Source organism: Lolium perenne, chromosome 5 (genome assembly GCF_019359855.2).
Source record: "Lolium perenne isolate Kyuss_39 chromosome 5, Kyuss_2.0, whole genome shotgun sequence".
Classification (NCBI taxonomy): domain Eukaryota; kingdom Viridiplantae; phylum Streptophyta; class Magnoliopsida; order Poales; family Poaceae; genus Lolium; species Lolium perenne.
The window spans coordinates 77,471,475-77,497,791 of NC_067248.2; the positions used below are offsets into that span (position 1 = coordinate 77,471,475).

At 46.1% G+C, this 26,317-nt stretch overlaps 2 protein-coding genes and 1 non-coding gene across 4 annotated transcripts; all 3 read right to left on the reverse strand.

The window, feature by feature from the left end:
• On the reverse strand, window positions 1–1,847 carry LOC139831272 (uncharacterized). 2 transcript variants are annotated; one of them, XM_071820593.1, is made up of 4 exons: window positions 1,688–1,847; window positions 1,387–1,455; window positions 1,190–1,311; window positions 1–357 (listed from the first exon to the last, which is right to left on the reverse strand). In XM_071820593.1, exons 1-4 carry the CDS (start codon window positions 1,766–1,768, stop codon window positions 264–266), a joined length of 366 nt encoding a protein of 121 aa, XP_071676694.1. In that variant the 5' UTR covers window positions 1,769–1,847; the 3' UTR covers window positions 1–263. The 2 variants fall into 2 exon arrangements, with proteins under 2 accessions (XP_071676694.1, XP_071676693.1); XM_071820592.1 differs by having other exon boundaries at window positions 5–360.
• A 465-nt stretch (window positions 1,848–2,312) lies between these two features.
• On the reverse strand, window positions 2,313–4,768 carry LOC127299511 (uncharacterized). Its single transcript, XM_071820823.1, has 7 exons — window positions 4,400–4,768; window positions 3,156–3,236; window positions 2,949–2,975; window positions 2,769–2,866; window positions 2,595–2,693; window positions 2,417–2,485; window positions 2,313–2,318 (listed from the first exon to the last, which is right to left on the reverse strand). Exons 1-7 carry the CDS (start codon window positions 4,752–4,754, stop codon window positions 2,313–2,315), a joined length of 735 nt encoding a protein of 244 aa, XP_071676924.1. The 5' UTR covers window positions 4,755–4,768.
• Window positions 4,769–5,681: 913 nt separating this feature from the next.
• On the reverse strand, window positions 5,682–8,215 carry LOC127299512 (uncharacterized). Its single transcript, XR_011745966.1, has 3 exons — window positions 7,866–8,215; window positions 7,117–7,183; window positions 5,682–6,795 (listed from the first exon to the last, which is right to left on the reverse strand). It is a non-coding gene; the product is annotated as an uncharacterized protein (transcript).
• Between the last annotated feature and the right edge of the window lie 18,102 nt (window positions 8,216–26,317).

Here is a 26,317-nt window from a genome sequence, read left to right on the forward strand (position 1 = left end):
TAGAAAGAAGAGTTCCTTTTCATTCAGAATGAAACTTAAGCGTGAGGATTATTGCAAACCACAATTTTTTTTTTGCATCATCCGTGTAATTGTAGCCCTTGGAAAAGTACCGACCACATGCCTTTCAGAGACGTGAAACTATGCATGTCCCTTGTTTCTTACAGCTGGTATAGGAGCTATGACTATATACAAAGTGTGAACTCTTATGTATGGAATGGGACCTCACTCATGAGTAGCCTGGGAGGAAAACAAGGTGATCTTCACTAAAGCTCCAGTTGGCAGCCACTGATTGGCACATGTCTGATGAGATCAATAAAGATTCTCAATAGAGCGGAAGCTCGATTACTGGCATCCACACTGCTGCAATACAAAATCTAAGTTACAACATGCAATTTCAGACATTCCATCAAGGAACTACAATAAAAACGTGGTAGTATCACCAAGATCAAATGCTTAGAACAATGAACTAACTGATATAACACAGAGCAATCCCATCAACTGTAGATTGTAGAACAACTCACCTTGTAGATATGCTGAACATCAAAATTTCTGTATGATATTGTACATCAGCATGCACAATGCAAAACGAAAGGGGTACGTACTCATTAGGCATTTGCACGTTATAGCAATTTACCTCCATCACACAACACTAATTAAGAGGGCAAGTAGCTGTGCAACAGATACTCGCCTCAGATTCAGGTTCCAAAAATATGACAGCACTAAACTGAATTACCAATAGTACGAAAATTCTACTCAACAGCATACTAAAAACATGCTATCATGATCACCCAATGTACCTCATTATGGCGGATGCCTTAACAATATAGTCTAAGGCGCGCCCGAGACTTTGCCATCAGCAAAATGAAAGGGGGTAAGCATGAACTCATTAGGCATTTGCAAGTTATAACAATTTCCCATCAGACAACACTAAGAGGGCAAGTAGCGTTGCAACAGATACTTGCATCAGATTAAGATTCCCACAATATAACCGGACTAGCTATACTGAATTACCAATGGTCCCCAAATTTCTACTCAACAACAAACTAACAACATGCCATGATAATCAACCAATGCACCCTCATGTTTTTGGACACCATAATGATACATTCTAAGGCAGGCCCAACAGTTTACTGTAGGAAGGCACCCCAGCGCCAAAAACACCCTATTAACCATGGGTAAACTGACTTACTTGTTATCAGACTTATCTGTGAAGGGATCGCATATTCTCTCCGTAGGGTTATTATGAGCCAGGAAGCATATACGTGCAGAAGATCCTTCATGGTCCCACTCTGCAAGGTTTGACTTCAGAGCCTGTGAAAAAACAGAAGCATTAGCTTTGTTTCTTACTTTGATCTGTAGAAAGAATATCAGGAGTAAAAGAAGTACCTCAATTGTACCAGCAGTAGTCACGACAATCTTCACGTATTTGAACTTGAGTTCCATTGCAGCAGTGACCTAAATAGCCATAAATATTTGTTTCTTACATTGCGCACACTACCCATAAAATGACCAAAAAATAAGAATAATCCAATTATCCTAACAGTCCTCTGGTGTTGTACCAGACATGACAATCAGTTGGTTCCAGGTTATCGGATTACTATGAATGTTAGCCGTTCTGCTAACATCAAGAAGTACCAGGCAGCAGTATATGTAATAGGCTAAGGATTATGGCACCTCAGTCACTAACCTTGGGAATCTGGCTACAGGTGCCCTCATCATCATGAACTAGTGAATAAGCCTTGGCCTTATCCTCACCTTCGTAAGCCATTGAGTGGATGACATGTTTGTTATGAGTCACAATATGCAGTGAATCGACAACATAATCAATAGACACTTGCTCCCACGAAACCCTGCAAAGTAAATTAGATTCAGAGGCTAAACTTTTGTTCAGAAACACAGCAACAGGAAGATGAATAAGCAAGGCAGATGATAAATTCATAATAAAGTGGCACTATGACAACTCATAACCAGATCCTCAACTTCAAGATATACCCATGGGCTATAGAAACAGAGATCACGAAACAGAAATATGTGACTATTATATTATAAAAACCACAGCTGTAAGGCATCCAAGCATGCCATTTGAAATGCACAGAAGAAATGTATGTAATAATTAATGCAAACTAGTTTATCTGAAACTATCATGTTTCGAACTTCAGAACTAAGGGAAAGCTACTACTGCCAGTAAATGTGCTGAATACTGATTAGTAAAGTATGAACATACAAACAAACAAAAGGAGCACACATGCCAAAACAAAGAGATCGATAATGACTATATGGAGGAAGCTTTATGGAACAAATCCAGAAGTAATCTAAACCTACAATAGATTACCGACACTTACTTCTATGCACTACAAAAGTTAGTCCATGTACAACAAAGTACATTCAACCAAAGATCTTCTAAACAATTCCAAACCTCCGCCCCACTTAACATATTAATAGAGCTTACTTCTATGTTATACTGATCAATAAAATAAGTTACATTCTATAAGCAAAATTGCACTTGTAATTAGTAACAACAGTTCAGCATGTTTGGGATAGTAGGTACAAATTTTTTTTTCTCTTATCATGTACCTGTCACGGACTACTCGTACCAGAACTTCTTCATCGGCACCCTTGTTTTGCTTCTTAAAGACAATGGTTCTATCATCTTCGATCCTTAAGCTAATGGCACTCTTTTTCCAGTCCCTTTGCTGCACAAGTAATGAAAGATACTGTAAAGCTCAAAAAAGAGAGGAGAACGGGCCCTAGCTAGAAAAATCTCTTACCATATCAGAGATAGGACAATCAATGATTATGGCGACAAGATCGATAAATTCACTGTCAACTAGTGCTTCAGCAAGGCGCATCCCAAGGGCTCCAAAGCCTTGAGAAGTTGAAATGGAATCAATATTTATAAATTTATAGTGTAAACAGATATTTGACTAGGGTAAATGATTAGAACTTACCAATTAAACCAACTTTAAGTTTCCTTGCTTTATAAGTCAGCAACACGAGAAATAAAAAAAAGATATAGAAAAGTTAGAGATACATCAACATTGGACATAACGTAGGGACCTCCGGAGTATATTTGTGCTTGTTTGGGTTTCGAAATAAGAGAAACTTCAGTTATTTTGTTGTCAGAGAAGAAGAAGGCGAAGAAGAAAGAAAATAACCATTTGCTAGGTTATTCATGGAAAACGTGAGGTGGCTTCTCTGGAACTTGGCTGGATATACTGTCACCAAGCCATCATAAGCTGCAAATAAAGCAATATCTCATGTTTATACAATGTTTGCAAGAAGAACATGTGCACCAATTTGAATCCACAAATAGTCTAAAGCAGGCTTCATATTCATTTTCATCAAGTGGACAGAAAACAATAGTGTGGTGGATGAGTCAAAGAAATGATAGTCCTTCCTGCTACCCGCCAAATTATGCTGGCTACCAAGCTATAGCTGACAAAGGTGTGGGCGGTGTAAGCTGATTGCAGTTTAATTTCGGTTATGGCATAGCTTCAGTTCTGGTTACAAGATATACATGCAAGCGTGTATATAAATGAAATGCAATGTCATGAAGAAGCTCATATCTGCTAGTAACATTAATGAGACAATGTTGTTTCCCTGATGAGGAAATTCAGTATAAGATAATCAGAACATATAGAATTCATTTTCCTGATTAATGGAATGTGTGGCATGCTACTTAAAACATTTGAAGCTGAATCAGTCCCTACCTAGTAGCTAGGTATCAGTTCAGAGGCACCCGCAGGCACCGAAGCTATACTTAACGATGAGCTAATGTTGACAATGGTTTTGATTAAGCAAAGTAAGCTAGTTGAAGTTAAGTTTCGAATTACAACATAGAAACTCTAGAATATATGTATAAACGAAATGCAATGGCACAAATAAGCTCATATCTGATAATGTTGTTTCCCTGGAAAAAAACCCAGTATATTCAAAACGAATTCACTTTTTAGGTATCAGTTGAGAGTCACCCAAATGAGACCAGCAATTTCTATTGCGTAGAACAGTCAACAAATGAATTGGGAGAGGGGAAAACACAACTACCTCCGCTGGGGACAAGTCTCCAGCAGACACCCAAAACAAACCCCACGCCAGGCAATTTGTGCTACATAGAACGCCAAGTAATGGAGGGGATAGGGGGGAAACAACTACCGAAATCACAACTACCTCCGCTGGGGACAAATCTCCATCAGACACCCAAAACAAACCCCACGCCAGGCAATTTGTGCTACATAGAACGCCAATTAATGGAGGGGATAGGGGGGAAACAACTACCGAAATCTGCAACTACCTCCGCTGGGGACAAATCTCCATCAGACACCCAAAACAAACCCCACGCCAGGCAATTTGTGCTACATAGAACGCCAATCAATGGAGGGGATAGGGGGGAAACAACTACCGAAATCTGCAACGGAGACGGGAACAAGGGTGTACAGCGATGCATCACTGGTCCCCTTGAACTCTGCAACCGTTCCCGGCCAGGAGCCCACCGGAGTCTCGATGAAGGCCCGCTCTCCAAAAGCGAACGGACGCTTGGGGGGCCTGCAGGATAACTGTACAAGCACGGTCGAGGAAGACCCATCCTCGCCGTCGCCTCGATCCACCTTGGCGACGTCTCCGCCATACTTCTGGCACCTGCAGCGGAAGTGCACGGTCTTCCCCTCCATGGTAATCGGGAAGGGGCCCGTGGCCATGCGGGGCGGCACCGCGAGCGGCGCTCCTCGAGCGCGGAGCTGGAGGCGGGGGGTATCCATCGATCGCGGGGGCGGGGGCGGCGGCGGCGGCGGCGGCGGAGCGGGACGAGCCGGCGAGAAGCGCGAGGTGGTGGGGGGAATTGCTGCGCGAGAAGAAGACGAGCCGGAGCGGGAAGAGAAGCAAGCAAAATAAATTGGGGGAATCCGTTGGGGGCTTTCTGGAACTTTCTCAGAGTTTGGGGGAGCCAACTGCAATTTTGAGTCGGTTGTTACGATTACCGTATCTTGTACGCTAACCGCGTGGCCGTTATGGTTCGCTGAAACGAAAGGAAAAGGAATTCTATTTCTGTTTTCTTTTGCAACCAAAAAAAAGGAAAAATGGAGTCAATACTTTGCAACTAGTGCGGGGTACCCCAGCTTACCCATTACAAATTATTAGTACTACTGCTCCCAGGCAGCTTATTTCTGTCTGTCTGAACTACTGTCATGATCAACAAAAGTTTGCGGATGATGAATTGACACTATGAATGAATTAAACTATTAACTGTAACACGTTGAACAATTTAAGGAGCACGCTCTGAAACATCCACGGAGAAAACAAGGTAACCTAAATCTTGTACTACCATAAATTACCTCAGATAAGCATTTCTTCGCTTGAAGAGGATTTTTCAGAAAATTCATAGTTTCTCCTACAGAGAATGAAATGGAAGAATTGACAGATCGCATAGATGCATATGGAATGAGAAAACTTGAGAACATCACACGTCTACTAAAGTATAAGTTAACCAATTGATGGTTACTACTTCCTTAACCTGAATACATTCTAACCATTCTGAATCTATCTTCTAGTCTAACACAAGCAGCTCAACAAACAAAACAAACCAAAGGAATTGTGCATTAATTCAGCAAAGTATGTTTCCAAGAGCTAAATGGCAAATAAAGTGCAGTAAAACTATACGAAATTATCTACTGTGACCAAATGGGGGCAGTAAAACAGAAGCAATCTTAATTTCCATTTGCTCAATGTCTCAGTGGCACATGAACTGCAGCAAGATCATATGAATTATCTACAAGGACCAACTGGAGACACTGAAAACTGAAGCATCTGTCGAGAATATTGCACAAGATTTTTCTACAGTTGCTCTGAAACAAAATAAAACCCATTCTTTTATAATTTCAGTTAATGGCTTGAGGCTTATGAAGACAGCAGTCTATGTGTAAATTCAATAGAACATGGTCGCCCTACAGAATAGCAACAACAGCATTGCAGACAACTAAAACAGACATGTAACTAAAGAAGATAAAATTTCAACTGCACACAGGAACCACAAAAGAAATTAGAAACAAATTGAACCAGCTGCATGATATGCCCAAATGGTCCATTCTGGTCAAAACAATGAGGGAAATCAAACCATATAGGAAAGCTATGAAGTGCTAGCGATTAGTTCAATGAATATGATGAGTGTGGCTTTCAGCACTGAACCAACTTCTTCCAAAATTTACCCCATGGCTAACTAGACACCAACTAAGCACTATATAGTAAACTTTATGGATGGAGAGACCAACGCAACCAAGATAGAATTCGGAGGATGGCAAGAATTGGTTATAAGCTTCAGACCTCGGTAGCATGAGAATGGTTACAACCTGGCATTACAGTACAGTAAAAAAACACTCGGGTGTACACATAAATGGCGGCAAAATAGAAGAGGCCATAAAGAAAAAATGTGTACCTCAACTTTCCCATGCAGAACAATCGATTTGCCAGATACATGTAGTTCATTTCCTCCCGCAATTCATAGCCAAAAGAATGAAACATGTTGATATGAAACAAAAATGAAACGACATCAGTTTGATACAGGTATGCCTCTTAACTGTACTCCTTTAGGGGAACCAAGTATAAGGCATCAAATGCAGATAAAATTCAACAAGCACAAAGGGCATACATGCAGTTCTTGGATCATAGGGCCTTGCCAATTCCCCTTGCCTGTGTCCCTGATTTCTGAATGAGGTTAACATACTTGTGGAACTCATCCTTAAAATTACATAAACCCAAAATGATGCGTCAATCTGAATCCGCGACAACAATATGTAGCACAGATACCTGATTATCGAAAGAAATGTTGTCTCGGTTAATACCCTTAGAAAATAATAGGCAAGTAATGGTGTGACAATTAAGTTTCAATGTGGGATAGAAACACTCTACTCCATGTATAAACTATGTATAGTATACAATGTCATCAAATTAAATACAGTATATATGCCTGGACATTCTCATAAAAGTTACTTCGTTGCGAAAGATGTAAGCATAAGTTTGCAGTTGATGAATTGAACTATTAACTATACCACGTTGAATAATTATGCAGCATGCTCTGAAACATCCACGGAGAAAAGAGAGTAACCTAAATTCTGTAGCATAAGTTACCTCAGATAAGCATTTCTCCGCTTGAAGAGGAAGATCCTTAGATTCTTCAGAAAATTCATAGTTTCTCCTACAGAGGATGAAATGGAAAAAAATCGTCAAATCGCACAGATACATAAGTCATGGAACGAGAAAATTTGAGAATCACACAAAGTATAAGTTAACCAACTAATGGTTAGTACTTTCTAAACCTGAATACAACCTAACCATTATGAATCTATCTTGTAGTCTAACACAAGCAGTTCAACAAACAAACAAACCAAAGGAGTTCTGTATTAATTCAGCAAATCATGTTTCCAAGAGCTAAATGGCAAATAAACTGCAGTAAAACTATATGAAATATCTACTATGACCAAATGGGGGCAGCTAAACTGAAGCAGTCTTAATTTTCATTTTCTCAATGGTACATGAACTGCAGCAAACTCATATGAGATTACCTACAAGGGCCAACTGGAGACACTGAAGCATCTGTCTAGAATATTGCACAAGATTTCTCTAAAAGTTGCCATGAAACAAAAAAAAATCCCTCTTTTATAATGTGAGATAGAAACATTCTACTGATCCACTCCATGTATACCTGTCTAGTTTTTTTTGAGATGATGTATAACTGTCTAGTTGGTAACATAGTTCACAGCCAACAGCCCAGATAATCTAAAAGTGGAGGGTTTCTTTGTTAAGCCGTGAAAGGCATATCTGAATAGCACGCCCATGAACCGAAGGAGCCGAGTAATAAAACATTAAAAAGAAATTACCTTCAAACAAACTTGTCATGACGATCCGACTTGGTAGCAATCTGAAAGAAGTTCATATAGCCCCACAAGTTTTGTTCTCAGCATTCCCTGAAGTTCAAACTAGCATACTTAATCCTCCAACCAGACAAGCCAAATGACCCCCGGGACTCATCTTAAGCTGTTTTGCTAGGCAGTTTTGTGCAGGTGCCAATGACATGGTGCTAGTGTGGCCCTGCAACTGTTTTGCCGATGTGCCCCTCTCCCATCCTCCCCCGGCACACGCGTGACCGCGCCTCACCTCCACTTTCCCTCCTCCCTCCATGCGACCGTAAGAGCCAGCCTGCCGATGGACATCCGCTCAGCGACGCTGGACGACAAGAAGCGCCCGGGAAGCGTTCGTTCTTGCTTCTTGAACTTGTTGACGGCGACGAGGGAGATGTGGTCGATCACCATCTCGGCGTCGCGTCGTGCGCACGGGTGGTTCGCGGGTGCAGGATGAGTTACCGCGCCGAGCACGCCGATGGCGGGGCGGTTCTCCTTGTTGAGCGCGTCGGCCGCGTGCTCTCGTGCCTCCGGCGCCGAGCCGCCCGAGCGGAGCACCTCGACGAGCGCCGGAACAGCTCCCGCGCAGACGACACGCACCTTGTTCGCCGGCTCGAGGGAGAGGACCAGCGCGGCGGTCGCGTCGCGTCGACGCGCGCAGAGGCGTTCCGGGGACTGAGCAGCACACGCCGGAGCGCCGCGAGGCGTCAAGGCTCTGCGAGAACGCGGCGCCGCCGCGCTCTGCGCGTCCTGCGGCATTGGCATCCACGTCGCCAACCCGCTCGCGCTGGCCCCTCCCTCCTCCCCGTCGCGCCTTTCTTCAGCTCGCTCTCCGACGCGGCCAAGCCCCCCAGATTGAGCCGTTCTTCAGCGCGCTCGTCGACGCGTCGCGCCTACATGGTGACGCGCTCGGAAGATTCGGCGGGGTGGCGCGGGCTCTCGGTGGCCGGCGGCAGAAGCCCCTGGAGGCGCGGGGAGGTGCGAAGCGGTGGTAGATTGAGGGTCCAGCGCCGCGGGCGCGGGGGCTTGCCGACTGGCGGCAGGGTGTAGCAGCGGCCAGCGGGGACCCTGGCACGGTGGCGTGAGGACTGAGGAGTGGCGACTGGCGAGGGCATGTCGGGAGGTGGACTAAATTGCGCAAATCAACCATTATTGAGGCATTGCTAGTTTGCTACCATTCTTGGATTTTTTTTTCTTCTAAAAACTACTACAAATCGAGCAAATAGTAGTCTAACAACATTTTAGAGGTAATTGCACCAGAGGTACAACAACTTGTTCTCTATGTGCATTTTCATACAACAACTCTGAAAGTGTGTTCAGGTGGTACAAAAGGTTGTCCTGGACGTGCACCGGTGGTACAACTTGTGTCTGGAGCTGCCACGCGTCCCCTGGACCAGGGTCAAGTCATTTTTGCAGACAAGTCCTTCTTGAATTGAAGATTTTGCGTGCGACCTCTCGTCTCGTTCCCCTCCTCTCGTCTCGTTTCCCTCTCCTCTCCTCTCGTTCCCCTCTCCTCTCCTCTCGTCTGAACCCTAGCGGCGAAATCAGGGCGCTGATGCATGGCGGACCAAGGGGAGGGGAGCATGGAGAGCACCGGCCGGTCGCCGTCGCCAGGGTTTGCCCGTGCTCGCCGCGGAGGGCCGCGGTGGAGGGGCAGGCCCGTTCCCCCAGCACCTGCTACTGCTCGTGGACATGCGGCGGCGCAGGAAGATGGTGCTGCGGAGGAGAGGGCGGCGACAGAGAGGAGGGTTGTGGAGGAGAGGCGTTGGCGTTACGACAAGCTCTACCAGAAGTTCATGCTTCTGTATTGCTGCCTCGCATCGGAGGAGGAGAGGGCAGCCATGGCAGAGCCCAATGGCTGGCGGCCGCCAATCCCAACCAATGTAAGCTTGGAGGAGCAGGTTCGCATCATGGAGGCTCAGGTCGACAGCCTGCGGTAGCCTCCCCTGCCACCACCCCCAGCAAATTGAAGGAGGAAGACATGCGCATCTGGAAGGAGAGAGATCCATGGGCGACGATGACATGTGAGTACTACTGGAAGAATGGCGATGGTTGGGCAATGGAGTCGGCGACAACACAAGGATCATCTTCTCCTTCAACACCGGTGAGTGAGTGTTACATGCTTTCTGTGTTGTGTTGTGTTTAGTGCAATTCAGTTAAAGCTAGGACTGAGTTGGTTTGTGTTTGCATGAAGAAAAATCCAAGATCACAAGTTGAACAATTGCAAGAGGAGAATTCATTGCTGCTGATGAAGCTAAAGGCTGTGGAGCTAGAGCTAGAGATCAGGAAGGCCGAGAACAAGAAATTGCAGAAGAAGCATATGCAGGAGCTTAGAAGCAGGGATTGGAGGGAATTTGTAATTTTGTGCTTGTTCTCTGTTAGTTTAGTACTTGTTGCTATGATCAGTGGGAGGTAGAGATCAAAACCATGCTTGTTGATGTAATGTAGGTGGTCAATGCTTGCTGAGAACAAAACCATGCTTGTAACCAACTATGACTATGGAATAAATATGAATTTCTTCAGTAATTGAATTGCATTCAGGCGGTGATGATAGAATTTCATAAATTGAAGGGTGCTAACATCATTTTTGTAGCACTAATAGCATTCAAGTGTTTACAAATTTAAATCTGAAACATAACTCAGTTCTAGCATCTGAAACATCATTCAGTTATTGCATTACAAATCTCACTGAGGTGCAGTCTGACTATTTTGAATTTCTTCTGGAATGTGATCTGCCACTGCCTCATTCAAATCAGGCAATTGAGTTATTGGTTGGTCATCACCAAATAGCAAATAATATGTTGATCCTGGACCTGTGTTGTAATCTCTTCTTCTTGCATTTGATGCAGTAGGTTCCTCCACATTTGTCTGCTGATGAAGTTGTTTCTTTCCTCTCCCTCTTCCTTTTGGTGGCTGTGATGAACTCGCCCCCTCTTCCAAATTTGGCTCTTTTCTTTTAATCTCTTTTCCTCTTCCTCTTGCACTTGCTCTTCCTCTATCTGCTTGTGCAGTAGCTATGCCTCTTCCAGCTTCTCTTCCTCATCCTCTATCTGCTTGTGCAGTAGCTCTGCCTCTTCAAGCTTCTCTTTCTCCTCCTCTTCCTCTTGCACTTGCCCTGCCTATTGTAGTTAAGCCACCTCTTGGTTGGGCAGTGGTTAGCTTTGTAGGTGGCAGTTCTTCTCTTGCAGACACAACAAAAGCACTTTCTTCAGGTAATGGTTGTTGCACTCTTGGTATAGGAAAATGAGCTGCAGCCTGTTAAAACATTGATTGAAATATTGGTATAGGGAAACAGTGATTGAAATATTGATTGAAATATTGGTATAATGGAACATGGAGTTACCTCTTGGCCCATTTAATGCACCATTGATCTCATTTGATGCATTGGATCATTTATAGGGCCAGGAGTGATAGGCATTTCTATGCATCATTTTGCTGAAAATGGTTTCCAACATTGATAGTACAGGAAACTCTCTAGCCTCAAGAATGTAGCTGTTAAAAACTTCAGAATGATTATTCAGAAGCATCTCACATTTTGGGAAATCATTGAAAAAGCTTTAATCCATGTATTTGGCTGCAATTCCTCCACCCATGCCCAAGCTTCTTCACTGTCCACTTTCATTTTCTCCATATTTCTTTCCCAAGTTGGAATATTTGTAGACCTTGCTACTACCCATAGATCATTCTTCAGAGTTTGGCCTTTGTGTTTCTTGTGAAAATTCTGGTAAATGTGTCTCACACAATGCCTATGCATATCAGAGGCCTGCAACCTTCCAAGAAACCCCTCTTCATATGACCAATATAATGTGGCCAGATGCTCTTCGGGAACATCATCTACAGCTTCTTTAATTTGGTTGGTGGTTAGGAAAAATCTTGAGCCAGGATATGATCTCCTCAACTCCTGCCCATAGTCACATAACAGGGCAAACTGCTCCTTTTCATCCCCATGAATTATGTTCAGTGCTGCCTTCCTTGCCCTTCCCAACTTAAATCTGTTTGGGCACATATTGAATTTCCTTTGAACTTTGGCTGCAAATGCTTTCAAGCCTAGTTTCTGGTTATCTCTGAATACATCAATGAAGATCTGGGTGAGGAAAGGAGCTGTCAGTGATTTCAACTCCCAGTACCTCTCACAAGTGTGCTCACTGCAATGTTGTCTCACTACAATGGCTCCGTCCCTTTTCTCTTCTGACACCTTGATCATCCAAGGACATCCTTCCTCACAATGAGCATCAAGCCTAGTTGCTTCATTCCTTGACTTCCTAATCTTAACTCTCTCATTCACACCATAAGCTGTCAAAGCCTTCCTACATTTAGCCATGCTAGAAAATAAAATGCCTACTTTGAAGACAGGGGTTGCCATGTCAACTTCAGGGTTGAATTCTTTGAACTTGTATTCCAGAAGTTTCTGCTGCTCATTTGTCATTTTCAAATTATCATGATCAAGACTAGCATCATCCTCACACTCAACTATGTCTGTGCACTCATTGTGGTCATTAACATCCTTGTAAATGTTATCTAGAAACAAATCATCATCACCATCTTCTACATCATAGTCACTGTCATAGAAATCACTGTCAGTGTTACCATCATCCTCATCCTCATCCTCACTATGTAACTCCCCTGATGACAAACATGTAGAGGACGCAGGTTCTTCATCAATCTCTTTCTCTTGCTCTGCTCCATCTCTAGCTCCTGTGTATTTGCTTGGAATTGGCACAACTACATCTATCCTCAGCCCATGCAAGAAATTGTTATGATCCACCATAATTGATAGTGTCTTCACATCTCTCACAACTGCCATCATTGCAACAATGTCACCATCATTCTCCAGGAGACACAATCCATCTCTCATGTCACTCCCAGGAACACATCAGTAGAACTTTGTTTTCTCTGTAATATCATTCCCTCCTTGCTTAACAAAATCCTCAAGCCACAGAAGTGAGAAAGTATCAGTGTTGCAATTGTCAAAGAAATCCACAGTCCCACCAACATACTGCAAATGCTCCTTGAGACCACAGAAAAACCCATTGTGATCCAACTCAACTGTAAACCTATCAGGATCATCTGCAGAATTCAGATCAAGTGTTAAAATTCAGTTAACAGTGAACTGTCAAAATTCAGTTAAAACAACAGTCTTGATATTCAGTAAACGAGTGCAACTTTAATTTCGACCTAAACTTTGTAAAACAAGATGGATTACTGCTACATTGTTACAAACACAATACCAGCAATGGAATAGATGCATTCATCAGAACTGAATCGGCTTGTTCATCTGCAAAAATCAGAGCTTTTCCGATCAACTTTTATTGTCGCCAGACATGAACACTAACCATATCGAGCAAAACCTTTCCCAAATGTATCCCTAAGCACTACAACGAAGTTCTCGACTAATTTTGCGCAGCTAATCGTCCGGACATGAGCAAGATCGGCCTCGCGAATTCCATGGCCGTGGAGGAGAAAAGCAGAGAAGAGGACGGGAAAAAGAAAACGAGAACAATGAAGAGAAGTACCATAGTGCGGAGGTTCCTCAAGCCACTCTCGCCGGCGAGGATCGTCCGCCATCTCCGCCGCCGCCACCCACGAAGTCGCCTCCGCCCTCACCACCCACGAACCATGAGGATAAAGGAAAAGAACGCAACACCCTGCGTGATTTCTATGGTGGTTATACAGAGAGAGGGCGAGGACCTATTCGTAATTATCTATTTTCTTCAATGCTCCAACGAAAACCATCATCTCCCGCCTGGAAACTGCCACGTGTCACCTCCACATGGAATTGTATGAGTTTTGCACGTCCAGGATAAGTTGTTGTATGAGTGGAACACACTTTGAGATATGTTGTATGAAAATGCACATAGAAGACAAGTTGTTGTACCTCTGGTCCAATACCTCAACATTTTAACAGCAACTCTGTCCGGTGAGCCCCATCTATCAGTGCTGAGTTGGCGATACAGATGGAGAAGAAGATGAGTTGAACGTGGAGCCCAACTGTCAGCCCCACATCTTTCCCCTATTCTTCTTGTTCCTCCTCTATATTTTCTCTTCCATTTTTCCTGGCGTTCACCCATCCCTAGCCGACGCTCGCCCCCGCCCGCAGCCATCCTCGTCCCCGAGCTCGCCTGCGCCGGCTGCCTTCCCCGTCCCCGAGCTCGCCCTGTGCCGATGGCCTTCCCCGTCCCCGAGCTTGCCTGCGGCTATCCCCGTCCCCGATCTCGCCCGCCGCCGACCCCGTCCTCGAGCTCGTCTGCACCGGCGGCCTTCCCCGTTCCCGAGCTCGCCTGCGGCCTTCCCCATCCCCCAAGCTCGCATGCGCCGGGGGAACGGGAGGCAAAGGGCTGGCGAGCGTGGCCTACTACCAGTGGTGCGGCCGTGCGGGGTGAGCCACGCGGTGGCGAAAGCTGTGGGGCGGGCGAGGAAGAGCCGGGAAGCGGCACCGGCACGGCTCCGATCGGTGGTGCTAGTCGTGGTGGCGCGCTCGCCGGCGCGGGAAGAGGCCGATGGGGTCGAGCGAAACCGACATCATATTGGCGAAGAGCAGGTATCGTGGACGGCGGCCCAGGAGTTGGTCGCCCGTCGCCGGACGTTGGGCAGCACTGTCACGCGGCCCGCGCTACACAGCAGCCGCCATTGCTACCGAAATTTGGTGGGAGAGAAACAACTGAGGAGGAGGAAGAAGGATAGGGAGTGGAAAAAAAGATGAGGCCTGACAGGTGGGCCCATGTGACAAGGTATTAACTTATCAATGCCTACGTATTGTAGACTAGGGTTTGGTTGGAAGTAGAGGGCAAGTAGATCTCGAAGGTTTCAGCCGAAAAGTACTCGATGATTAAGAAACTAGGGTTATGTTGACAATTGATTCGATCCTCTCTTTGTCCCTCGACTCCCCCTTATATAGGAGGTGGAGCCGAGAGATTCGTAATACACAAGTTACAGTGTCCGGGAGGGTTTCTAACCCGTCCCGTAAATTACAAGTCTCTATCTTTCCTAATACAATTCTAACTTTCCTTAATACTGATTGGGCTTCCGAACTTCATATTCTTCGACTTGTGGGCCTTCAGTAAACCCTGGGTACCATCTTCGGCAGGCCCATTGGGATGCCTATGTCAGTAGCCCCCGAGATTTTACTTGAATCGAAGAATCAGCGAAAATCTCCAACTTTATAATCATCCAATAATTTTGTCGAATTTACCACATATCTCTTGATACACAATTATATATTGTACAGGGATAATGGTAGTTGGGGCTAGTTCATTGATGTCTACGTTCCCCCTCCTTTCCTGTAGACAGTGTTGGGCCTCCAAGAGCAGAGGTTTGTAGAACAGCAGCAAGTTTCCCTTAAGTGGATCACCCAAGGTTTATCGAACTCAGGGAGGAAGAGGTCAAAGATATCCCTCTCATGCAACCCTGCAACCACAAAGCAAGAAGTCTCTTGTGTCCCCAACACACCTAAAAGGTGCACTAGTTCGGCGAAGAGATAGTGAAATACAGGTGGTATGAAATAGTAGTGGCAACGGCACCAGAAAAGTGCTTTGCCCAGGACAGTAAACAAGCAGTAGTAACGCAGCAGTAGTAACGCAGCAATAGTAACGCAGTAAAACAGTAAACAAGCAGCGATAGCAGTATTTAGGAACAAGGCCTAGGGATTACACTTTCACTAGTGGACACTCTCAACATTGATCACATAACAGAATAGATAAATGCATACTCTACACTCTTGTTGGATGATGAACACATTGCGTAGGATTACACGAACCCTCAATGCCGGAGTTAACAAGCTCCACAATAATGCTCATATTTTAGTAACCTTTAGTGTAAGATAGATCAAAAGACTAAACCAAGTACTAACATAGCATGCACACTGTCACCTTCATGCATATGTAGGAGGAATAGATCACATCAATATTATCATAGCAATAGTTAACTTCGCAATCTACAAGAGATCATGATCATAGCATAAACCAAGTACTAACACGGTGCACACACTGTCACCTTTACACACGTGCAGGAGGAATAAAACTACTTTAATAACATTGCTAGAGTAGCACATAGATAAATTGTGATACGATGCTCATTGCAATCATAAAGAGATATAAATAAGCACTTCACTACGCCATTCATAACAGTGAATAAGTATTATGTGAAATATAGCCTAAGAGACCCACACGGTGCACACACTGTCACCTTTACACACGTGGGACAAGGAGTCTCCGGAGATCACATAAGTAAAACTCACTTGACTAGCATAATGACATCTAGATTACAAGCATCATCATATGAATCTCAATCATGTAAGGCAGCTCATGAGATTATTGTATTGAAGTACATAGGAGAGAGATGAACCACATAGCTACCGGTACAGCCCCGAGCCTCGATGGAGAACTACTCTCTCCTCATGGGAGCAGCAGCGGTGATGAAGATGGCGGTGGAGATGGCAGCGGTGTCGATGGAGAAGCCTTCCGGGGGCACTTCCCCGCTCCGGCAGCGTGCCGGAACAGAGACTCCTGTCCCCCAGATCTTGGCTTCGCGATGGCGGCGGCTCTGGAAGGTTTCGCGTACCGTGGCTCTCTCTGTAAGGGTTTTCGATGCAGGGGCTTTATATAGGCGAAGAGGCGGCGCAGGAGGGGCACCAGGGTGCCCACACCATAGGGTGGCGCGGGCCCACCCCTGGCCGCGCCGCCATGTGGTTTGGTGGGCCTGTGCCCCCTCCCTGGTGGCTCTCGGGTGTTCTGGATGCTTCCGGGGAAAATAGGAACTTGGGCGTTGATTTCGTCCGATTCCGAGAATATTTCCTTACTAGGATTTCTGAAACCAAAAACAGCAGAAAACAGGAACTGGCACTTCGGCATCTTGTTAATAGGTTAGTTCCAGAAAATGCATAAATATGACATATAATGTGTATAAAACATGTAGGTATTGTCATAAAACAAGCATGGAACATAAGAAATTATAGATACGTTGGAGACGTATCAACATCCCCAAGCTTAGTTCTGCTCGTCCCGAGCAGGTAAAACGATAACAAAGATAATTTCTTAAGTGACATGCTACCAACATAATCTTGATCCAATAATGATGTAAAGCATGTGAACTGAGATCAAATCACTCAAAGCAAATGTCTATATTGATATAAGAGATGATAATGCAAGAGTTAAACAAGCTAGAAGTTTTCATGAACTATTGCTTCAAAGACATGAAACCGCACAAAGTTCATTAAAGATGTGTTAAGTATTCAGCGTAGAAGTTCTATCCTTCATTCCAAGCATCAAGTAAATTTTCACAACATAAGAAGGATTCAGTCAAGTAAACATAAACATGAACGTCATGAATCAACTGTTTCGAAGTCTACTCAACCGGTGAGCGCAAGCATTTGGTATTAGCACCAGGATGTTATGGCATAAAGAACGTTAATGGGGGTTTGGAAGGCCAATGAGAGAAAGTCTTACAAAGCTATAAATGATTACTAGACAAGAGGAAGTCTTATAATCGAAGCTATGCAAGGAGTAGTGATTGCCATGCAACGGATGCACATAGAGCTATATGTGTATGAAAGCTCTCCAATGGAACTAGTGGGGGTGCATCCAACTTGGTTGCTCACGAAGACCTAGAGCACTTTTGAGGAGGCTCATCATTGGAATATACAACCCAAGTTCTATAGTGTAAATTCCCCACATAGTTATACTAGTAAAACATGAAAACTCTCTCATATGGAGTGTAGGTGCTAAACATGAGCACAAGTGTGGATAAAAGATAGTAATGCTGCCCCCTTTTTCTTTATTCTCTTTTTTTCTTTTCTTTTTCTTTTCTTTTCTTTCTTTTCTTTCTTTTCTTTTTTTCTTTTCTATTTTTTTCTTTCTTTTATTTTTCTTTTTGATGGCCTCCATGGCTCTTTTCACTTTTAGGGGCAACATCCTAATATGACAACACACTTTTTGGTACAAATAACTCATAATGAATAAAACATGATGTATGAACTGTATGCCTCTGCCAGTGTAGCAGGATGTGCAATGATCTAGCGTAACATGGGTAAACCACACGTCAGCTGTATAGAATCATGCAAAGCAATATACAAATAATAAATGACAACATGGCATGTAATGTAAAATGTATGTTGCATGGCAATATATCTCGGAACAGCTATGGAAATGCTGTGGTAGGTAGGTATGGTGGCTGTTTTGAGGAGATGTATGGGCTTATGTGCAGGAGAACAAGAGGAAGTCCTCCCACGGGTTTGGATGTACAGGCGAAGTATGCACAATTCTCAATGTGAGCAAAAGGCAATGCACAGTACCGAAGAGGCTAGCAAATATGGATGGTGGAAGTGCCAAAAACCGTAGCTTAACATTAGTCAAAAAGAACTCACAAGCTTATTGCAAACATCTAGCAGGTTCAACATTAAGAGCATGATTTAAAATTTCACCGACCTTCAGCACAACTTAGTCATTACGATGAACCTTTAGACATGGAAAGCTATCAAGTCCAACTACGCCTTCAACTATTTAAATAGAGTTTGTAGTACGGCACAAGCTTAAAGACAACAATCCACTACTAATTTTAACTTATTCAGCCAACAAGTTTTACCATCTAAATACCTCAAAACATTTGCAAAGAATCAAGTTACCAAAGCTCAATGATCTACAAGATTATGCAAGTGTTTCATTATACCACTACCACATGCAACATTTCCTTAACCAACCGAATAACAATGAACGAAGCAGTTTGCAACCTTCGCCATGAACATTAAAAGGTAAGAACACATGTGTTCATATGAACCAGCGGAGCGTGTCTCTCTCCCACACAAGGATGGACTTATTCAGAGAACTAAGATAACAAAACAAAAATAAAAATAAAAGCATACAGACGCTCTAAGTAAAGTACATAAGATGTGACTGAATAAAAATATAGTTTCACTAGAAGAAACCTGATAAGTTGTCGATGAAGAAGGGGATGCCTTGGGCATCCCCAAGCTTAGATGCTTGAGTCTTCTTAAAATATGCAGGGATGAACCACCGGGGCATCCCCAAGCTTAGACCTTTCACTCTTCTCGATCACATTATATCACCCTCTTCTATTGACCCTTGAAAACTTCCTTCACACAAACTTCAAGCAAACTCATTAGAGGGTTAGTGCATAATCAAAAATTCACATGTTCAGAGGTGACACAATCATTCTTAACACTTCTGGACATTGCAAAAAACTTCTGAAAGTTAATGGAACAAAGAAACCCATTCAACAAAGCAAAAGCGGCAATGCGAAATAAAAGGCAGAATCTGTCAAAAACAGAACAGTCCGTAAAGACGAATTTTAAGATGGCACCAGACTTGCTCAAATAGAAAAACTCAAAACTAATGAAAGTTGCGTACATATCTGAGGATCACGCTCGTAAATTGGCAGATTTTTTCGAATTTTCTACAGAGACTTAGGCCCAGATTCGTGACAGACAGCAATGCTGTTTCTGCGCAGCGATCCCAAATATAACATCAACTTTAGCATAGAACTTTACTTGGCACAAAAATGCAACAAAACTAAGATAAGGAGAGGTTGCTACAGTAGTAAACAACTTCCAAGACACAAATATAAAACAAAGTACTGTAGTAAAGAAACACATGGGTTATCTCCCAAGAAGTTCTTTCTTTATAGCCATTAAGATGGGCTCAGCAGTTTTAATGATGCACTCGCAAGAAATAGAAGTTGGAGCAAAAGAGAGCATCAAGAGGCAAATTCAAAACACATTTAAGTCTAACATGCTTCCTATGCAAAGGAATCTTGTAAATAAACAAGTTCATGAAGAGCAAAATGGCAAGCATAGGAAGACAAAACAAGTGTAGCTTCAAAAATTTCAGCACATAGAGAGGTGTTTTAGTAACATGAAAATTTCTACAACCATATTTTCCTCTCTCATAATAACTTTCAGTAGCAACATGAGCAAACTCAACAATATAACTATCACATAAAGCATTCTTATCATGAGTCTCATGCATAAAATAATTACTACTCCCAACATAAGCATAGTCATTCTTATTAATTGTAGTGGGAGCAAATTCAACAAAGTAGCTATCTGTTGGCGTCAGAAACCCACCGGCGGGCAGCGACTGGCCAACACGGTAGAGCCGGGAATGACTAGGGCTGCGGCTGGCCCCAGTCCCTCAGAGCGACGGCCCGCAAAGCCTCCTGGTCGCGCGCCGATGCTGGGTCGCAAGGGCGTGCCACCTGACCTATACCTGGTCAGGAAGGTGTGGATGATGCCTCGCTTAGTTTCCTGCAGGGCACACACGTACACGTTAAATACGAGCCTCGATCGGCTCTCAGGTTGTCCTGTGAATCGGCTCAAAGAGCCGATCCACCCACGGTTCGTCCAAGGTGGCCGAATATGTGGTGGTCCTGCTTGATCATGGTAGAGCTAATGAGATCCACGACGATGTGGGGTTTTCACCGCATAATCGGATCATCCTACTCTAGGTTGGGCCTCGCGCTCGCGCACGGTGATCGTAAGCTTGCCCTAGACGAGGCCTAAAAACCAACACAAGGTTGATCCTCGGAACATCCCGTCTAGGGCTCGCAAACGACACCCTACGTGCCGCTGGATCCTCCACCCCTTTGTAAGGCCTAACTATTGCAGATATTAAACTAATCCTTGTAGAACAAGGAGCGATCGTAACGGATCAGATCTACTAAACTATGATCAAGCGGGGTGCCGCCCCTGCACCCATGATGAGGCACAAGGACGGCTAGACGCGCAAGGGTTGCACTACGAAAGCATGCAGCATGAAGAACAATGCTAACCCTAACACATCTATGATAACTACGTTGCTCGCCATCAAAAGCGCTTCAGTACGAGCAACGCATGAACAACGTAGGCAGGCTGTCTTGCCTAGATCGCAAGATGCGATCTAGGCAGCATGATGCTTACCGGTAGAAACCCTCGAGACGAAGGAGTTGGCGATGCGCCGAGATTTGTTTGTGGTTGAACGTTGGTTGTTGTTTATTCCATAAACCCTAGGTACATATTTATAGTCCAGGGGACTTTCTAATGTGGGCGTGCACTAAACCGTGCACGGGTAAAACTCTAACTTCTAAACAATATAATTAAAGATACACGGGCTAACTAAGCCCAAACTCGCGCGTGGAGGCCGATTCACATATTCCTTCATGTATAAATTCTTCAAGTCCTTCTTGACCGCGGCCCACCTCTGACTGGTCCAATTTCCGGTGATAACACATGCCCCCCTGGTTTTGGAAATGACATTTCCAAAATCATTATGCCTGTATCTCGTCGGGTCATGTCGTGGCAGAGCAGAACCGTCGCAGAGTTCTTCATCATGATAACATGCCTTCTCAATTTCTCTGTGCGATTAAACAGTTCTGGCACCACCTCCTCGGGAACTGCTGTGGCATTGAATTTTTACCATATCCCCTTAATATAACCGCAGTAACAGTTCTTCTCTTCGTCCCCTTCTGCACTGGCATCCAAAAAACCCTTCTAAGCCACCATGCCTGTTCCTTCCTCCGACTCATCGGTCTTCTCCGTCGAGTCCTCCTCCTCCCGCGAGTCGACGCCGGGGTGGAACCCAGCGAAGGTCCACGAGGCCAACACTCGCCGCGCCATTGAGGCCGGGGACGAGCCCAGCCACGATTTCTCCATTTGGTCAGAGGATGACAGGTCCCTGACCGACGGAGAGAGCGATCTCCGCTTCCTCGTCAAAAGGGAAGCGGTGGAGGAAAGCGAAGACGACTGCTTTCCCTGGGATGGGGTCACTTCCTCAGAGGAGGTGGCGGAGGAAGAGGAAGAGGAGGACGACAGTCCTTCCGACGAGCTGCCGGCTAAACGGCACTGCCCTTGGCCTGGGAACTTCAGCGACGTCGACAGCGACGATGGCGATGCTGATGATGAAGATGAGGACAACGAAGGTCCAGTTGGCGGTCGCTGGAGCAGCGACGATGAGCAGGCCGGGAGCAGCGCTGACAGCAGCGACGACGGCGACGACGAGGGCAGTGATGGCCCGTAGATAGGACCTTTAGAATAGGGCCAGTAGTGGTAGATGGGGCAATGTATCCCCCGGTATTTCCTTTTGCAGGCAATTAGCTCCTCATGTAAGAAATTTCGCTCATTAATGAAGAACTTTTCCTCATTTTGATTGTGCCCGATTTCTCCTGAGTTCAATTGAGCCGATTCCCTTTTCTACCGTCCTTGCCGATTCGCCCCCTTTGCCAATGCGTAACGAGCCGATAACGCCGCATCGGTCCTTCGAAATTTGCTCTTTCCTTCTTCAACTGATGATTTTCTAAATCTGGCAGAAAAATGTAGGATCTTCAGGAAACTTTTGAACTTTCCCAACTACACCCAATAATCCTTTCCAGCACTCATCATCTCTGACGAAGGTTTGCAATGAAGGATCAGCCGATGATCACTTAATCGGCTCGTAAAAAACAGAGCAAGGCAGAACATCCACCAGGCCTGCTGCCCCCCGAGTCTTGGCCAAGGCAAAAACTTAACCGAATTAGCCTGGGCTTGATCATGCAGAGTCAGCCGATTTGCACGTAAATCGGTTTGCAGAGAACCTTCAAGGTGGGCTGCCCCCCGAGTTTCCTCAGTGCGCCTCTTTGCCCTTGCAAGTCAGATCGGCTCCCTTCCTTTGGTGGATCTCTGACCTTCTGGTTGACAATTGTATTTCTTGAGTCGATGGCCATGCATCGGCTGCTTCTCAATTCTGAAGTCGACGCCTTTGCATCGGCTGTAAATTTTTTTTTTTTTTTTTTTTAAAATTCTAGGCCGATTTGCGTATCGGCCCCCATACTCAATACTATTTCGCATCCTTGTGTTTTATCCCTCTAGGTGCCCCCCGAGCCGATCCTGTCAAGAAAATTGATGGTATCGGCTCTTCAGGTAGTCCCTGTTGGGCCAAACGTTGATCCCAGGCAGAATGGATAGTGAGGATAATTTTGGCCGATTGCTGGAATCGGCCTCCATGTTGCTTGCTCGGCAAAGGTTTTGTAATATCCCTTCATCAGCTTCGGAGGGCCGATTGCAAGGATCGGCCTCGCCATGTTGCTTATTGACGTAGTCTTGCTACTCGTCCATGTCGGCGGATAAGACCAGCCCAATCTCTGACTTTAGCACGTTGGTGTGCTTGCTGTTATCCATGTCGGGTGCATTGTATAATCGTGGAGCACTACACCCCGCCGGACGAATGAACACCATGTTTGTGCCAGCCGATGTGTCATCATCGGCTCTCTTTTGCTTGGGGCGCCACTCTTTCCTTTGCGGTAGCCCCTCCTCATCCAGGGTCCTCTGGACTTTCGCAGCAGATCAGGGCGCGGGTTGCTCTGCGTATGCAAGTACATCCTTTCAGCTTCCTCCAGACCGCGCAATCGCTGAACCCTGCGTTTTTGTGTATGGCTGAGACCATCAGGGCACCACCTTGGACGGTGGCACCTGTCTTCTTCGTATTCCCCTTCGTCCTCTGAATCATCGAGATCTTCCGACGGAGGGGTTCCAGCCCGTCTGTTTTGCGGTGGGAGAGGCCCTAAGCGCTCGAACACAGATACGTTGGCTGTCCCCTTCTTCTTCCGGTTGCATTACAGGCGGTTGCCGATTGTTGGTAATCGGCTCATTCCCGAATCCCAGCGATGTCCGAAGAAGGGGCAGTACCAATGCCTGTCCGTATCGTCCTGCTCCCTGCCATGGCGTTCCTGTCGCTCCTCATCATGATTATGCCGGCTTTGCCTTTCGTCGTTTCTGGTCAGACGACCTCTTTCATCATTGTTGTTGCATCGCCGGCGTTGGTCATCTCGACTAACATACTTGTTGAGGAGGTGATCAGAGAGGGGTCGTTGATATCTTATGTTCTTCACTTCTCCCTCTGTGACGTATCGTTTGCCATCTTGACGGAGCCGATCGCATGGAGCGGCCCCCTCAGTGTCCTTGCTCTGAGAGCAGCTGTCCTCATCCCCGTCCTTCTCAGAGCGGTGTCCAAGCTCTACCATACTGATATTGGCTGAGAAATCAGGCTGGCACCCTCCAAGGTGGGTAAACTCCACCATGTTGACGGGGAAGGGGTGTGTGTCGACCTTCATGGCGTATTGGTTAAAAATTAACCGCCCATTTTCTATCGCCGCTTGGATCTGCTGACGCCACACCCTGCAGTCGTTGGTGGTGTGGGTGAACGTGTTATGCCACTTGCAGTATGGCTTTCCGTTCAGCTCTTGCACCGTAGGAAACTTGTGGCCTTCGGGCACCTTTATGTGCTTCTCCGCGAGTAAGAGGTCGAAAATCTGCTCGGTTTTCGTCACGTCGAAGTCGAACCCTCTTGGAGGCCCTGGTGGCTTTACCCATTTGCAGGTTACTGGGCCTGCAGCTCGAGTCCACTCAGCTACTGCGACCTCTCGCTCTCCCGTAGGACCTTCATCTTCGCCTGCGTCAACCATGGTAACCACGCGCTTGAATTTATCTTGGTAGATATCCGGGTGGCGTTGCTCATATGCTGACAACTTCTGCACCATGTGTGCTAATGAAGGATAGTCTGCTTGGGAGGCCACTTCCTTGATCGATGATGATAGACCCACCACCGCCAACTCAACTGCTTCTTTTTCGCTTACGTGAACCGAATAGCATCGGTTCCTGACGGTCCTGAAGCGCTGGATGTATTCTGATACTGTTTCCCCGCGCTTCTGCCGTACTTGTGCCAGATCGGCAATGCCAGCCTCGGAAGCCTCCGAGTGATATTGCTCATGGAACCGTTCTTCCAACTGCTTCCAGGTCTGGATTGAGTTCGGTGGCAGCGAAGTGTACCAACCGAAAGCCGATCCTGTGAGGGACTGTGAGAAGTACCTCACACGCAGCTCGTCTGACGCTGAGATCATGCCCAGCTGCGCCAAATACCGGCTCACATGCTCTATGGAGCTGGAACCATCTGATCCGCTGAACTTTGTGAAGTCCGGGAGCCGATATTTGGGTGGTAACGGGATCAATTCGTACTCGTTGGGGTACGGCTTGGTATAGCCGATCGCCTTTCTTTTCGGCATCATGCCGAACTGATCTTTCAGGACCGTACAAATTTGATCCGCAGTGATGGCCGCAGGTGCCGAACCCTGAAGGTTCGTCGGAGTGGCGTACTTAACCAGCCATGCTTGTTTCTCTGGTTCTGAGCCAACTGCAGGAGCTGGGCTCGGGAGCTTAGTTGGGGTGGCGTATTTAGCTAGCCACGTTTGCTTCTCAGGGTCCGCCTCCGATGCTCCTCCTGTTGCCCCAGAAGTCCCTGTTATAGCAACCTGGTTCGAGGGTGCCCAGGTGCTGCAGTCTGGCACGTATGCACATGCGTATCCGTGCGGGATCTCCTTGGGCGCGTCTTGTAGGAACTGGTAGTCACTGGGGTCACCACCAATCTTGTAGACGACAAAAGCCGATGAGTTCGGCGCTTCGGGCGCTGCCAACGCGAATGGCAGCGGGGGACGGGAATGGAGCAGCGCTTCCCCTTGGTGAGTCCCTAGGGCTGGTCCTGACGGAGAGTACTGATGGCTCATGATCTCCTGGATCACGCGCGGCGACGCGCTCCAACGTATTCACCAGGCTCTCGGAATGGCGGTGCAGCGAATGAGCCACCATGAAGTTGATCTCCGACGCAGCGACCTGGTGCGCTCTTCGGACGGGGTGGACAGGTCCACTCCATCAAGTGCGCCTTCAGGTGTGAACCCCTTCCATCTGATGCCATGGGAGCGGGTCCTGTGGAAAGAGCCGATTAGGTCGGCTTCGAGGGCAGACTTGATCTCGTCGTACTTCTTCTTGAGCTCGCCATGGAGATCCCCGTACGTGACCGGAGTTTCTTCTGCCACTTCTGATGAAGACGGTAAGGCGTCTTTCGCCATCTCCGCTGTAGATAGCGAGGTGGTTGTCGCTGAAGATGAGTCGTTGAAGATTGTCCCACCGGGCGTGCCAGAATGTGTTGGCGTCAGAAACCCACCGGCGGGCAGCGACTGGCCAACACGGTAGAGCCGGGAATGACTAGGGCTGCGGCTGGCCCCAGTCCCTCAGAGCGACGGCCCGCAAAGCCTCCTGGTCGCGCGCCGATGCTGGGTCGCAAGGGCGTGCCACCTGACCTATACCTGGTCAGGAAGGTGTGGATGATGCCTCGCTTAGTTTCCTGCAGGGCACACACGTACACGTTAAATACGAGCCTCGATCGGCTCTCAGGTTGTCCTGTGAATCGGCTCAAAGAGCCGATCCACCCACGGTTCGTCCAAGGTGGCCGAATATGTGGTGGTCCTGCTTGATCATGGTAGAGCTAATGAGATCCACGACGATGTGGGGTTTTCACCGCATAATCGGATCATCCTACTCTAGGTTGGGCCTCGCGCTCGCGCACGGTGATCGTAAGCTTGCCCTAGACGAGGCCTAAAAACCAACACAAGGTTGATCCTCGGAACATCCCGTCTAGGGCTCG